Source organism: Canis lupus, chromosome 7 (genome assembly GCF_003254725.2).
Source record: "Canis lupus dingo isolate Sandy chromosome 7, ASM325472v2, whole genome shotgun sequence".
Lineage (NCBI taxonomy): Eukaryota > Metazoa > Chordata > Mammalia > Carnivora > Canidae > Canis > Canis lupus.
In genome coordinates, this window is record NC_064249.1 from 30,483,948 (window position 1) to 30,500,189 (window position 16,242).

The 16,242-nt window shown below is 49.5% G+C and overlaps 1 protein-coding gene and 1 non-coding gene across 5 annotated transcripts in view; one reads left to right on the forward strand and one right to left on the reverse strand.

Annotated features, from left to right (window-relative positions):
* RCSD1 (RCSD domain containing 1) overlaps nt 1–16,242 on the reverse strand; it is a 97,188-nt gene that overhangs the window by 59,241 nt on the left and 21,705 nt on the right. Inside the window, exon 1 of one of the 4 annotated variants that reach the window (XM_049112355.1) lies at nt 12,238–12,446. The exons of 2 other annotated variants lie outside the window; for them this stretch is intronic. In XM_049112355.1, coding sequence (XP_048968312.1) covers nt 12,238–12,243 — 6 coding nt within the window. In that variant the 5' untranslated portion in view covers nt 12,244–12,446. Of the gene's footprint in view, nt 1–12,237; nt 12,447–16,242 lie in introns of those variants that run through there. One more of the 4 variants, XM_049112357.1, reaches the window with a different exon arrangement.
* Nucleotides 8,428–8,641, forward strand: LOC112649001 (small nucleolar RNA U3). Its single transcript, XR_003129434.1, has one exon. It is a non-coding gene; the product is annotated as a small nucleolar RNA U3 (small nucleolar RNA).

The following is a 16,242-nucleotide window of genomic DNA, read 5'->3' on the forward strand; positions in this document are numbered from 1 at the left end:
TTATTTGAGAAAGAGAGAGAGAGAGAACCAGCAGGGGTGTGGGAGGGGCACAGGGAAAAGGAGAAGTAGCCTCCCCACTGGGCAGGGAGCCCAGTGTAGGGCTCGATGCCCAGGGACTCTGGGATTGTGACCTGAGCCAAAGGCAGAGCCTGAGCCACCTGGGCACCCTTCTTTTGTGTATCTTCTGACCTACACTGGAAGCCTTAGCTCTGCTCATATTCACCAATGTCATCTTCTTTGCACCTCCTCTGTGCCACTGTCCACTAGGCAAAGAGAACATCAGAACCTTCTTTTTTTTTTTTTTTTTGCTAAATTTTTATTTATTTATGATAGTCACACAGAGAGAGAGGCAGAGACATAGGCAGAGGGAGAAGCAGGCTCCATGCACCAGGAGCCCGATGTGGGATTCGATCCTGGGTCTCCAGGATCACGCCCTGGGCCAAAGGCAGGCGCTAAACCACTGCGCCACCCAGGGATCCCCACATCAGAACCTTCTTACAGAAGACATGGATGTTAAAATTTTTCACAATATCCACTTAATAAGTATTAATAACCATATACCATGACTTTATATCAATAGGATGTTTTAACATTCCAAGGCAATTTCATAATTTTTTTTAAATCACACATGATCTTACTTCCTTCTCAAATTAGCCCTAGATGGTAAGTAAAGCAGGAACCAGTTTTACAGATGGAGGGATGAAACAAACCCTCAAGTAGTTACTGACTCTGGACCTGAACTCAGTTTCCATGGTTCCTCTGTCCACATATCATCCCTATTTGCCTTTCCTGATGCAATAATCAGAAAAGGAAAATCTGGGGAGTGGGGTAGGCAGAGCAGAACGCAGCCTGTTGTTATCAGTCCCTTCAAATCCACCACTTAATTCCAATGTTATTTGTAGACTTTCACTAACCCTTTCACTAAGCACAGAGGGCAGGGCTTATGTATAAGGCTGATACCAAAATTGTAATTCTGAGTGTTTTGTATATGCAGAAAAAAAGTGTAGATTCCCTGTTCACCATGGAGGGGCCCTTCCAAATCAAAAAGGCTGGTTGCAAGCTCTTGATGGCGTGGTTGTGGAATTGGTTGTTTGAGGGCTAAGATGTTTGATAAACATTTTATTTTATTTTATTTTATTTTATTTTTATTTTTATTTTTTTTAAGATTTTATTTATTTATTCATGGAGAGAGAGAGGCAGAGACACAGGCAGAGGGAGAAGCAGGCTCCATGCAGGAAGCCCGATGTGGGACTCGATCCCAGGTCTCCAGGATCACGCCCTGGACTGAAGGCAGCGCTAAACCGCTGAGCCACCAGGGCTGCCCAACATTTTATTTTATTAAGATTTTTAAATTTATTTATTCATGAGAGACACAGAGAGAAAGGCAGAAGACAAAGGCAGAGGGAGAAGCAGGAGCCATGCAGGGAGCCTGACGTGGGACTCGATCCGGGGTCTCCAGGATCACACCCTAGGCTGAAGGTGGCGCTAAACCGCTGAGCCACCAGGGCTGACCTTATTTTATTTTATTTTACTTATTCTTTGAGAAATACTGTAAACAGTTGCATCTAAGGTTTATGTTTATATTTCACTAAATCATTTTCCTATGGAAATGGGGCGTGTGTTCACCCCATGACTTTCCCTTCGGACCTACCTGCCCCTCCAAACACGCCCCAAAGCATGAAGAAGAATAACTCCCTGAAAACATTCTTTGTGCTTGAGAAGCAGGTTTCATTTTAATCAGGAAACTCACTCCAGCCATGAGAGTTGTGTAAGTCTCCAGTAAGTGAGAGACTTCCTCAGCCTTCACACCTTTGTTAGCCTAAACGACACAGCCTTACTTCCATACCCAGTTCAAAAATCATCTCCTCTGGAAGTCTTGTAAGATTCCGCCAGGATCCTGATGATATTCATGAAACACTTGCAGCTTTCATCACTCAGGGCACATGGGAGGATCACTCTTCCTCTTTCCTGTGGTCAAGTGTACCTGTGTGCTATTCCTGACCTTTCCAGGCCAGAGCCACAGCCAGTGCAAACCCTCCAGAACTCTCCTTCCCTCTGCCATGACAACCGACAGTGCTGCATACAGAAGCTGCTGTCACCCTGGGTCCCCATGGGAGGACAACAATGACATGGAGCAGAGCCCCCAGTTCCACTCCTGACAGACATGTAGCAAAGGAGAAATAAACCTGTGTTGTTTTCAGCCACACACTAGCCTGTCCTAATCTTTACAGTTACCTGTCATCACGTGTGCCACCAAACTGTTTGCTCACTGCCTGTACAGAGCCAATCACATTGTTTGGTATCATTTGTTCAATCTCTGCCCTCTCTCCACCTCCAGACTGTATGGACCTTATAGCAGGTGTTGTGTCTCATTAATTCCCATTTGGTACCTGCTCAAAACATGTCCTTAAATAAGTAAATGAAGGGATGAATCAAGAATAAGGTATCTGACAGCAGAATATCAAATGAGATCACATATTAAAATGCAGTTTTATAATCTTGCCAGGCACAATCCTTTCTGAAGGTGGGGATGATCATGGATAATCTTAAGTAGCTCTTCTCAGCCTGTTAACACTGTACTTATCTTACCTGGGAGAGACCAAGGGGAGACCATCCTTAGATCCTCATGGCAATGCTCCTTAGCACCCTGTAGACCTCCTCTCTTAAATGTGGCTCTGACCAGAAAGAACTGTGTTTGTGACCTACCCCATTACTGATCTTGTAGGCTACCCGAGAGGCAGGAAATTAGTCACATAACAGATATAAGTGAATATTCACTAGAAATTGACTTGAGGGCAGTGACAGAGGTGGTAGTGTCACAATGTGGCCTGCAAGAACCAAGGATTCACCCTGCCAAATCCCCAAGTCTCCGGCCCCTATAATGCTGTCATGGGCTAAATGGTGGCCCAAATGGTGGCCCCCAAGAAGATATGATCCCACCCTAATCTCTGGAACCTGTGAATATTACCTTATTTAGTAAAAGGGTTATAGATTTGAGATGTGGAGATCACCTTGGATTATCAGTGTGGATCCTAAACCCAATGATACATAGATTAGGAGAGACACACAAAGGAGAAGGTAAAGTGAACATGAGGCATGGACTGCAGTGGTCACAAGCCAGAAACCACCAGGAGCTAGAAGAGGCATGCAACACTTCCCTCCCCTGGAACCTCGGTAGGGAATGTGGCCCTGGGACACCTTGATTTCAGGTATCTGGCCTCCAGAACTGAGAGGATAAATTTCTAATGTTTTAAGTCCACCTAGTTTGTAGCCATGTTATGGCAGTCCTAGCAAGCTCATCTACCTGCCAACTCCACTGGCTCTAGATTCTCCATGTGGGCAGCACTCTGGCATCCTGCTGTAGCCTGGGCCATCACGTCTCTCTGAGTCTCCCATTTGTGGGAGAAAACACAAGGGCTTGGAACCGACCTTGTTTCTCTCCTCCTGAGGACTTCAGTTCAGGCACTCGGGAGGGCATTCAGGCATGACTGGGAGACAGCGGTCAGGGGCTCTCCCAGGAAGAGCCCCCCAGGAAGACTAGTAGAATGAGGTAAGGCACTGCACCTGGGGGGTTCGGCTTCCCAGCTTTAGCTCTGGATCCCTTGCCCTTGCAGTCTAGAAGGATGACAATAAAAGCTGTTCTTCTCCCTGTGTCACCCCCAGAGATAACAGTGCTTGTTCAATAAAGCCTAGAAAACTGAGCACCAGCAGTGTGGACTTGGGAGAGCCTCGAGGAGACGATACACAGAAATGGGGCGGTGAGGCAGTAATTTCCACACATGATCTACAGTGCCCCGTGCAGGGGGAGTTCCTGTGCTGAGGGCTGGAGGGCCTTCATCTTAGGTCTGACTCTGCCACTAACTGATTTTAAGTGTGACCACCGGTAAAGCATTTATGTGCAGTTTCCTCATCTTTAAAATGAAGGGAAGGGAGAAATGGTTAACAGTCCTCTTTGCTCTCAAAACTCTAAGCCCTAAAATTTAATTTTTATTTAAACTTTCTTTTTTGCCATAGACATTCACACTAGTTTCACCCAGAGATATAGCTGGAAACTTTCAGACATCTTTCAGATATGTAGTGAGGGCTCAGAGTGAATCTCTGCCAGACCTTAGAGGTCCCCTCATGCCCTGAGCCACCTGGCTCCCACCGTGGGCTGGCCCTGAGCTGGAGGAGGACTAGGCAGGTCCAGGGGCAGGTGGTCTCCCTGTGAGCACACATACACTATAGGGGCGGCTGGAGCTTCTCCAGTGCAGGAGATAAGAACAGAGGCCATAGGATCCCCCCCCAACAGGGTGAGTTCCAATGTGGGCTTCAGGTAGTCAACTTCTAGACCTCAGGCATATAATTTAATCACACAGAAACCCCAGCATCCTTATCTAGAAAACAGAGATAACGGGCAGCCCTGGGCGCAGTGGTTTAGCACCGCCTGCAGCCTGAGGTGTGATTCTGGAGACCCAGAATCGAGTCCCACATCAGGCTTCCTGTATGGAACCTGCTTTCCCCTCTGCCTATGTCTCTGCCTCTCTCTCTCTCTGTGTCTCTCATGAATAAATAAATAAAATCTTAAAAAAAAACATTAAAAAAATAGAAAACAGAGATAATTGGACTTTAGGAGGACTAAAACAAGATAAGCTTAGGCAAAACACCTGTAGTTAGTAGGTTTTCTTTTTTTTTTTTTTTCTTTTCTTTTTTTTTAGTTGGTAGCCTTTCAACAAGTGGCAGTGATTACCCAGATGACAAGCTTTAGGTTTCTCCCACACTGACATCAAGGTGGCTGCTCAGAAATGATTTCCCATTATCCATCAAACACACCTCAAAAGCAAGTTGAGCCAGGGACCTGAAGCCTGGGCATGCGTTTCAGCGGTAGGGCCAGGTGGGGGTGGGTGGCCCTATCAGGGTGGGGGAACTGTCCCTTTAGCTCCTGTACTTGGAATGAATGATTGCTGATGGGGGTCTGGAGGGGAGGCCCCTCTGTGGCACATCGTGAAATGGATATTCTCGGTGACCTCTTGTGTGGGTGCCGGGCTTGTGTAATAGAGGCCACAAGGCTCCACTTCCTGTTTCTATGAAGCTGTTGTTCTGGGCCCAGGCCGGTGCTTGCGGTTGGCTGCTGCTGCTGCAGGGTCCACCTCATTGTGTCCCTGCGTGGCCTTGGGCCAAAGAAGAGAAAAAGCTAGCTTTTCAGAACACCCACAGGATGTGCAACCCAAGTGGGGGGAGTGAATGGGGCTGCAGGTAGAGGTGTGAACCAGGACAAGGTGGTTTTTTTGTACGTTTGGTTATTCCCAGAGGCCTCTTTCATTCAGAGCCTATTTCAAATGGATTTCCTCAGCAAGAGTGTGGAGGTGCAGACCCAAGGCAGAGCATGCTCATCACTGGAGTGAAATCCTTATGGTCCCTGGGCTGCTGGGAGGCTGCCACATTTGTGGGGGGATCCCCAGCAGAGGAAGCAAGTTTTCTCTAGCTCCAATTAGAGATGCTGGCTTTGAACCTCTACATACCTGAGAGCTCATCGAGATACTATCTTATATTTTTTTATGTCATGTGATGTGTGTACATCTTGTTTCCCCAAATAGAAGAGAGCTCCTTGAAGGCAGGAACTGTAACTTCTCTTACTTTGTACCCCCTATCCATCCCCCAACTTCAAATGCCTTCATCTCACTTTGTCCTCCAAGAATGAACCGTGGGTGGTTCCCCAGGCACACCGTGTTGTTTCTAGCACTGGGGGGTTTGCTCTTGTCATTCTCTCCAACTGGAATGCTCTTCCCAATTTTCTGTGTTAGAACTCATACTCCTCCCTCAAGACTCAGAAATTGCCTCCAACAGGAAGACCCCTGAGCCTTGCGCTGGGTACACCACTTCTTCTCTGTCTTCATGAACTCCTACACTTGAATCCTTCAAGGCTGGGCAGAGTAAGGCATTTACCTTTGTGAAGCCAGTGCCTGGCATCAACCCATGTCTTTTGGGCCTAATTAAAGAGCGAGGGTGCCGTCATGTCTGGTTAGTGATCGATTACAGAAGATCCAGTCTGGGAAAGAGCTGTGATTGTTACCCTGAGGCCAGGAGGGTGGCCCTGATATGGCACAAGCAGTTTTGAAACAAAGGGCTGGGGACATCTGATGAGGCAGATGCTTAGCTTCGTGGCTGGAGAGAATGTCCAGTTCCACTGTTTGGAATTTCTCAGTGCTTCCAGCCTCATCCATTCGAGTGAGTCTTTAGAGAGGGGGCCTCATGGGCTCAGCAGTCATTTCCCACAATTCCCAGAAGACAGGTATTGAGGAAGCCCAAAAAGGAGAAAACGGGGAGCTCACTGCCCAAATGCCAGGGTACAAGGGCAGATCCATTCAAGAGATGAGCTCTTGAAGAGTCCTAGCACAGTAAGGTTGAGGGTAACTACCATGCCCAAACACTGTGCCAGCAGTATTCTGATGTCCTCTTTTGCACAGAGATAAAACCCCAAAGGTCAAACATGAGGTGGATATTGCTTTTGTGGAGAAACTGATGATCTTACTTCTTAAGGCTTAGACTGTACTGCTCCCCAGGTGAGAGAAACACTGCAAGCCTTTGGCTTCCCAAAGGTCCACCAGCACACTCCCTCACAATTGTGGCGGAGGCAGCTAGAGATGGTTTACTTCCACCCACAGCTTTGAAATGTTTCGATTCTAGCGAGTCGAGGAGGGGAGTCAAGCTGGCCACAAACCTAAAGCTATTACTAGAGGAAAGCAGGGCTGCCTTCAGATTTCTCTGGAACCAAAATGCTTTTCCCTGTGGCCCTGATAAGATTACCCGGCCGCTAAGCTGCCAGCGTTCAGATTTCCCACGGAACCCCAGAACCCCCGCTCTGGTTCCTCTCGCCTGCCCGCCACTCTCCCCCGCCACCCTCCTGTGAGGAGGCATGCTGTGGATCAGGCTCTGAAACCTGATTCCATCCCAGGAATGCATGCTCACCCTCCTGTGATCCGGCCTGGGCCCTTCAAGTCAGATTGCCCCAAATTCCCTCTTGTCATTGCAGTCCCATGAATGAAAAGTGTTGGCTCAGTGGAAGCCAGTGTTACTTTGAGGGTCCTGCAGAGCACTGGGGAGTCACACAGGAATGCAAGGGTACTTGGGCATGCCCACAAGTACTCCGAGCTAAACCCCGGCTTCCAGAAACCATGCAATCCCTAATTATGACCCATAAGCTCCAGCTAGCAGCCAACATATGGCTCAGTGAGAGGGTGGGTCCCAAAACAGCAAAGGCTGTTGGTGAAATTGTGGTAAAAAAAATATGATGAAATTTTTAAAAATCAGTAAAAAAGTAGGATACGAATTGAACACATTATATACACAGGTACATGGATACACACACTCTGATCCCCCAGCCCCACCCCATTTCTCTCTCATTGTCAGTAATACAGATAGTTTGTGAGGAGGAAAAAACAGGATAGTCCAGTAATTTTTAAGTAACATTTCAAACACAAGGTTCAGTATGTAATAAATGCTCAATAAATACTGAATAAATGGATGAGGAACAAATGATGTCTGGAAGGGACTTTGCATAGCCTCAGAGAAAAGGGCTCATTAATTGTCTCCATCTAAATTAGAAATTAATGATCTGTTCAGTGGCAAGAAAGTTTAATCTTCACAGATGAAATCCTTCATATGTTCAACTAAATAGTAGATGCATGGGTGCCTGGGTGGCTCAGTGGGTTAAGCATCTGCTTTTGGCTTGGGTGATGATTCCAGGGTCCTGGGATGGAGCCTCGCATCAGGCTCCTTTCTCAGCAAAGAGCCTGCTTCTCCCTCTCCCTCTGTTCCTCTCCCTGCTTGCACTCTCTCTCTCTCTCTCTCTCTGTTAATAAATAAATAAAATCTTATTAAAAAAATAAGAAATAGTAGACATATGGTTTTGGGAGATAAGGTTAATTTTCATGTGTCTACTATTTGTTGAACAAATGAAGGATTTCATCTGTGAAGATTGAACTTTTTGCAAGTGTTCTCAGGCTATTTGGTAGGGCCTACATTAAAAAAAATTTTTTTTAAGATTTTCTTTATTTATTCATGAGAGACACACACAGAGAGAGAGGCAGAGACACAGGCAGAGGGCAAAGCAGGCTCCTCACAGGGAGCCTGATGTGGAACTCGATCCCAGGACCCCAGGATCATGCCCTGGGCCGAAGGCAGATGCTAAATCGCTGAGCCACTCAGGCTGCCCTACATTTTAAATTTAAATTAATAAGAATATTAATTTAATTTGGATGTCCTAAGCCTCCAACTCTTTCTTTACTATATATTTCTCTCTTCTGGGCTCTTATCCACAGTGATGTCACCCATTAGCTCTTCTAAAGAAGAATCCTTTTTGTATCCTAAGAGGTCTGTATTTCTTGTGAAATGCTGAGGCAATTCAAAACCAATATACCTAAATTTTGCTTTAAAAAAAAAAAACCTAAGACTATACTTTCAGGGATCATTTCTATAGTTTGTTACTAGAGAAGTTTCTCTGAACGTGTAGGGACCCAAAACCACGAAGAGGAGGTGCAGTGTCCCTTCCTGAGCGTGAAATTGGCTTTGGGTGTCACTTTGGTGTTGCCCTTTGTCCTTGATGATCGTTCTTTTTTCTCCTTTGGGGGGAACTAGAAGGAAGGGATGCCATCTGAGTGGTTTCTATAAAAAAAAAAAAAAAACAAAAAAAACCCTGATCTTTCTCTCACCATCCATCATTTATTCACTCATTTAGAATGCATTTATTGAGTGTCTGTTGGGATACTCTCAGGGAGAGAGCCAGGTGGGCAGACGTTACAAGTGGGACCTAGTACTCAGGTCCAGCTTGCACAAAGTGTTTGAGGAGAGAGCTACGGAGTCTGAGGGCATCTGGGAAGGCTTCCCAAGGAGTCACAAGAGCTATGGACTGAGGTGTCAAGGAGTTCCTGTTAATTAATTTACCAAGCAAACTTCTCTCGAGAAGTGAGATGATTATAATTCAAGGCACTGTGCTAATCTCTGGAGACTGAAAGACCAACAGGACAGACTCTGCTTACAAAAGGCTTATAGGCTTATGTAAAAGCTGCACTGCCATTCTCCTTGGTGTCCCGGACAACTCCTGCTCTTCTGGGCACCCTGAGGAGCTCAAACATGGACGTCATTTCTGATTTCTCCTTTGACTCATGGTCTTTACTCTTCTATCTTTTCCACCCTTACTCTCTCTCGAAGTCAGAATCTGCATGGACACTTAGAGAAACTTCTCAGCCTGGTTCCCCTGCTGACTCTATGAACTGGCATTTCTGCCAGGTCATCCCTGCTTCTTCATGGCCACCATCTTACTAAATGCTCTGCAGAGTTTCCTACTCTCTGTGGAGCAGAACCCAGGGCCATCCCCTATCTGGCCTTTGAGGGCCACAGCTGGCCTCTGTCTTAGAAAAAGGCACCCCTTTGGGGGCACAGCAAGACAAGGAGACTTTGTATGAAGAAAAAGTAACCCTTTCCTCCAGATGGCTTGGATTCCAGCTCCCACTCACCCACTTGGCCAGCATCCATTATACTTGGAGGCCCTGTGGTTTTTATCTTATTACTTTCATTTTTCTCTCGTGCTGCTTCCCTACCTTCCTCTCCAGCCAACTGGCCTACTTTCCTGAACAAAGCTGGCATGTTCTCCCCGTACCCATTCCTATGCCTGCCTTCTCCTCCTCACCACCCACCTTTTTTTCAAGGCTTCTGTCAGGTCTCACCTCCAAACACCCGAGTACTGTAGCACTTATGATCCACAGTAGTCATTCATTTGGCATTTACACATTTGAAGATACATACATGACGGGATCCAGTAAGTCTCATTTGCCCTACTGGATTGTCAGCTTTAAAAAGATATCTTTCTCTTGTTTATTCCAGAGGGCTTAAATGAGGGCTGAAGCAATGATTGAGATCGTCAATAATGGTAATAGTGGCTTAAAAAAGAAAAGATGGGGTGCCTGGGTTGCTCAGTTGGTTAAGTGTCTGCCTTCGGCTCAGGTCAAGATCTCAGGGTCCTGGGATGGAGCCTCACGTTGGGCTCCCTGCTCAATGGGAAGCCTGCTTCTCCCTTCTCTCTACTGTTCCCCTGCTTCTGCTCTCTCTCTGTCAAGTAAATAAATAAAATATATTTTAAAAAAAAGATTTCCTGAAGACTTCTAATAGGTAAGTGGGTTCTAGAGAATGAATGTTGAGTAAGCCTTGTTGGTCTGGCTTGAATTCCTAATACTGCGATATCATATAACTCGGTTGCTCCCCAAATAGAGTGGTGCCTTCATGCCTCGAAAGTGGGATTCATCTCTCCAAAGAGGCTTTTACTCTGCGATTTGCCAGGAGTTCCCAAATCCCACTACTACATATCGTGTCCCACCATGAAAAGTTTGCTTCCTGGCTGCAAATTGAAACGTCACTTCCCCAGCCTCTGGGTTTCCTCTTTACTTCCTTTTCCAGGGCTTTGCTACTGCAGTACTTTTCTGAGTGGTTCTGACAAAGGAACTTCAAAAACAGTCATTGCCGATCAGCAGTGCCCAGCGGTGGACTCAGGGCAAACTGACAGGTTTCCTGGCTGACTGAGCAAATCCCTCCCAGGCCCCAACTTGGTAAAATCCCCCAGCAGTTATTACACGCCTCCATATGGGGACCAGAGGGCCTTGTCTTTTCCCGGGCCCCCAGCCATACAGGAAGTTGCTCAGGTGACCCTTTCAGGGCCTCTACCACATACACACCCTGTTTCTTCCTCAGCTGAGGGAGAAGATGGGCCTCTGTGGAAGGAGTCCCTCTGTATCTTCCAAGAACAAAGTTCACATACTCATTTGGCCCCCAAGGAGCAACATGCTTTTAAGCTTGCTTTGCTCTTATGCCCAATCCATTTCGGCAAGAGCTGAGACGGGTCCTAAAGCATACTGAACCTCTAGCCTAGGGCTTGAGGCCCCCCCTGTACTTTCCCAGATGAGGGAACCCACTTTTCAAGCAACTTCCTTAGGAGCCTTCATTCATACCACCTGACAAGTCGGGGGGGGGGGGGGGGGGGGGGGGCTGGGCCATCTGCCCCCTCTGCCCTGAAGCTAGAGCCAGCCTGAGAGAACCCTGATGCTCTACGCTTAGAGGATCTTTGAGCAGTGTGGACACCACGGGCTGAGCTTAGCTGCATGTTCCCCACCACCCTTCCCCAGCGCTTATCAGTTTCTCTGACTTGCAAATGTTTCTATGGAGGGTGGATCCCACACTCTAAAGGCCCCTGAAGATGATCCTTGTTCCTTGGAGACAACCAGTGGAGCTGCAAGCCTGAATGCAGGCGGCCTGCTCCGTGCAGACCTACAGCCCTGCAGAGAAGTCACAGGGCTTCCAGGCCCAGCAGGGGTCTAGCTGCGAGCCAGCCAGGGCTTCTGCCGGGAGTCCTGGTGGCTGCTGACTACAGCCTCAGGAGGAACAATCTTCCTTTTGAATGTGGGTGGGAATCACCTTAGAAGCTACATAACATCTGCACCTTCTCCTTTCATCTTGTTCAAAAGCCCTGTCCTGTTGGGATTGGCTGAGGGCTAAATGTCAGCTCTCCATTTCAAGGGGGAAGTCTGCGGAAGCCTCAAATTGTGGCGAAGGGAGGGACCGGGCATACACCCGGCATTCCTCCCCTGGAGGGAGGCTGGACCGGGACCAGGAAAGAGCCCTGCAGAGGAGCCGGGCGGCACCCGGTGCACCCCGCACGTGTGGCCAGCACACCTCCTCACGGCCGTCTCAGGAGGCAGGGACACGCACGGGAGCCTCAAGGCTGGTGGCCAAGGGTGCCATTGGACTACCCACCGGGGGAGCTTTGCAGGAAGTTCTGAAAGAAGATGCGACGGACACAGGCACTCGAGAAGCAAGAGGACTCTCTAGAAGGTCAATCTTCAGTCGAACAGGGAAGCGCACAGCCCGGCGCACAAGCGCCTCACGTCGCCCGTTCTGTTTCTCTTTTAATGCCCATCTCTTGAGGTCAGGGGCGTCCGCTCCTGCCACTTTTGCCCACACGTCTGCCCGTCTACAAAGTCGGCCGCACCTAACTTTTTAATTCTCGAGCGGAGAGGTCCTCACCCCAGCACCTGGCCCCCGAGGGCGCCCCGCTCCCCACGCCGCGCCCTCCCTCGGCCGGTCCTCCCGCCCCCCCGCCCGCTCAGCGGGGCCGCCCGGGGAGCCCGGGGCTGGGCCGGGGGCGCTCCGCCCCCCTCCCGGGCGGCCCGGGGCCCCGCAGCCCCTCCTCAAGCCCGCGCGGGGCCTTACCTCCATGGTCTCCAGGTGCCGGCTCCGCGGCGGCTGCGCTCGCTGTGCGCTCGGCTCCCAGCGCGGGCCGGGGCCGGGGCAGGGGCAGGGGCAGGGGCAGGGGCCGGGGCAGGGGCCGGGGCTGGGGCAGGGCTGGGCAGGGCGGGCAGGGCGGGCAGGGCAGGGCAGGGGGGCGGCGGCGCGCCGGCTGCCTCGCTCGGGACTGCGGGCGGCCCGGCCCTGCGCGGGAGCACGAGGGAGGGGGAGGCCGGGGGAGGCCGCAGGAGGGGGAAGGGGTGGGGAGCGGGGGAGGGAGGCCGGCGATCAGGGTTTAAATTTAGACGCAAATCTAAACAGATACTGTCCCCTCCCAGGGCAGGACTCGAGCGAGGGAGTCACGACTCCATTAATCTGCCCAAACATGGGGATGGGACGGGCCGCCTGGCCCCTCTTCCCCGCGAACTTTCTGCAGGACCCCGGTCTCAGCCCGGGTCCCAGCTCTTCTCAAGCCTCGCCCCCCTTCAAAACGCCTAGCGCTTGCCCTACAAGTTAAAGCCGTTCGTTTATTCTTCTTATCGTCCCCTCTTTACTGCTTCTTTCTTTCACGTGCATCTTTATTGCTTTCTTGCCTCCTTTTCTTAAAAAAAAAAAAAAAATAGGCACTCGTGTCATACCTGGGCCTCCTGGCACGGCCGCGTGGGAGTGCAGGACCTCCGCTCGGCGCTCACGCTCAGCGGGGGAGCGACAGGACCACCTTTCCTATTTCGCGTCTCTTGTCCTTTCCACGTGCACTCTCGCGTTTTCAGGAAACCGCTATCAATCTATCCATCTCTCCTCTGTGCCCGCCCGGGTGCTGGGGGGAGTTAGAGGGGTTGGGGGACCGCAGGGGATCCCAGAAAGAATTTTCAAGTCCCCTGTAGCATGACATCTTTTTTCTCTCGCTCTGATTTGATTGAGGCATTGGATGCTGTGGGAATCTCAGCTCCCACAAGCTGCATGCTAAAGGGCCTTTGCGCCGTTCCTATGAAATAGAGTAAAGGGCAAGATCCTGAACATCCGATTCCCATAAGACCCAGCATAGCAACCCTCCCCCGGGGCTGTCCCAGGCCTCTGGGCGTCGGAGAGGCTGAGGAAGAGAGGAGGCTGCGCGGGAGGGGTGTGGGACCTGGAATCTGCAGTGGGATATTTCTGAGCTACCAGCTTGAGTCCTGGCCAGCAGCCCTAGGTGCCCCTTCTGGGACCCTCCCCGCAGGACAGAGAGGAGAAGGGAGATGCCGGCAAGGACTGTGAGCAGGAGGGGATTGGGCTGGCGGGACGGATGCCTCTGTTTCCCCGCAGCATTGGCCTGCTCTGCCCTGTCCCCAAAGCCTCACCCAGTTCACCTGAGACAGGCAGGGCGATCTCAGAGGGCCACAGCCAGGTGGGCAACGGGGAGCCCTGCAAAGGGAAATACACAAAGAATCCCATAACAGGGTGGCCCGGGAGGCTCACTGGTTTAGTGCGGTATCAGCCCAGGGCATGATCCTGGAGACCCTAGATCGAGTCCCACGTGGGGGCTCCCTGCATGGAGCCTGCTTATCCCTCTGCCTGTGTCTCTGCCTCTCTTTCTCATGAAAAATAAATAAAATCTTAAAAAAAAAAAAAGGATCCCATAACAGAGACAAGTTGAGAGTTTGTTCATGTTAAGAAGAGCTACTCTGATTCAGCTCTTAATCCCAACACCACCCATGGTCTTTTAGGTGCTTAGATTGCTGCGTTGGGTACCAGTCTTACAAACAAGACCTTCTTCCTATCATACAACCTTCTAAAGCCTGACTTTCTAAAACACTAGCCGCCCAAATACCAAAGTCTTTTCTAATTCTGAACATAGGGGCAAGACCTCGATTTCAGAAACAGACTCTGGGTTGAATTCTAGCTCGGCTACTTTCTAGCTGGGTTTCCTCTGACAAGTCACTTAACCTCTCTGATCCTCAGCTTCCTCACCTATACAGTTCAGTTGGCACTCAGAATAGCTCTTTTTATAATATTTCACTTTGTGTACAAGCTCAAATGAATAGGGACCAAATATTTCTTTTATTTAGAGCAGGGCATTTGGGGGGCTCCCAAAAGGGCTCCCTACCCCCAGGAATTAGGATGAGTCCCCTCCCATTTCAGCCACACAGCTACAGAGGTGAGGACTCTAGGGCAGAGTTGGCAGCAGGAAAGGAAATTTCCTGGTACCTTACAATGCATACTTGTACTTGTGTTTTCCTTTCTTCCTTTTTTTTTTATTTATTTTTTATTGGTGTTCAATTTACCAACATACAGAATAACCCCCAGTGCCCGTCACCCATTCACTCCCACCCCCCGCCCTCCTCCCCTTCTACCACCCCTAGTTCGTTTCCCAGAGTTAGCAGTCTTTACGTTCTGTCTCCCTTTCTGATATTTCCCACACATTTCTTCTCCCTTCCCTTATATTCCCTTTCACTATTATTTATATTCCCCAAATGAATGAGAACATATAATGTTTGTCCTTCTCTGACTGACTTACTTCACTCAGCCCTTTCTTCCTTTTAAAAGTTCATGGCTGAGCTGGTAAGAGGAACATAGTCTCTTCCCGTGTCTTCTAACCCTGACTCATAGCGCCTTGTTCTTTCTGCCTCTATCTAGTCCTCTTTTCAGCTCAGAATGGGGGCTGCCCCAGCACAGGTTTCTGGCTTCAAAAACAGGAGGGCGGAAGTGCCTACCCAAAGGAAACCGTTAGGCCCAGATAGCATCACAGCCACCCAAGGTACCTTGCAGCTGCACCCCACGCCCTGCTCAGGCCTTCCCTTGTCCAGTGAGAACACAGCACAAACAAGCTTGGCCTCTGCCACACTTGGAGTCTCAAGACATGCCCCAGAGCTTTTAGGGCCTGTGGCAGAGGCTTTCACTGGAGGAAGGAATGGGAATGGGCAGAGGGGCAGAGGGGCAGGCAGCCCAGAGCTGTTTCAGCAGCCATGAAGAGAGGATAGGTGTGGGGATGTGCCTCCTCCTTTCCCTCCTCTTGCTCCTCCAGCAGATTCCTGGAAGCCAGAGTGCAGATAACCCAGCTGGTAAAGACTCTATAGTTTTGTTGGGTCACCTGGGATTGTGACTTGCTGCTCTGTGGGCCTGGAGGAGCTGACAGCCCAAGAGGAATAAAAAGTGGCTCTGAGGGGGTGGTTCCCCTCCCCCTGGGTGGGGGGGGGGCTGGTTGTCTCATGAGGACCCACTTCCTTTACTTTCTCCCATGCCCCCTTCACACACCCTTGCAGTCTGACCAGCCAAGCAGTAAATAGAAACCAGTGCAGAAAAAAAAAAAAAAAAAAAAAAAGAAACCAGTGCAGAATGCAGAACAAGGAACACTAGAGACATAGGGCAGGGGAGACTATGTGTCCTGGACTCCATATTACCACAGGTAGCCACAGGCGCACAGGAGGCCCTCAGTGGACATTTGATGAATGAATGAACCCATAAGTGAATAAATGGAGCAAATTAGTAGAATCTTTGTCTCTAAATCAAAGGCAAAGCCTTTTCTATAGATGGGTCTTCAATGGGAGAAAAGACCCATTGGGATTAAAGATCATTGAAGGCCATAAGTTAAGCAGTAACTTACTGAGTTTTTGAACAGAATTGTCAAGAGCTCAATCAATCAGCTATTAGTAAGTGGCCACACATGGTGCTGCTGATGGTTCGTTTTTATTTTTTTATTTTATTTTTTTAAATTTAAATTTTTTATTTATTTATGATAGTCACAGAGAGAGAGAGAGAGAGAGAGAGAGAGGCAGAGACACAGGCAGAGGGAGAAGCAGGCTCCATGCACCGGGAGCCTGACGTCGTGGGATTCGATCCTGGGTCTCCAGGATCGCGCCCTGGGCCAAAGGCAGGTGCTAAACTGCTGCGCCACCCAGGGTTCCCTCGTTTTTAAAATTAAGAGCAAGAGGGGCACTTGGGTGGCTCACTGGTTGAGCATTTGCCTTTGGCTCAGGTCATGATCCCCGGGTCCTGGGATTGAGTCCCACATTG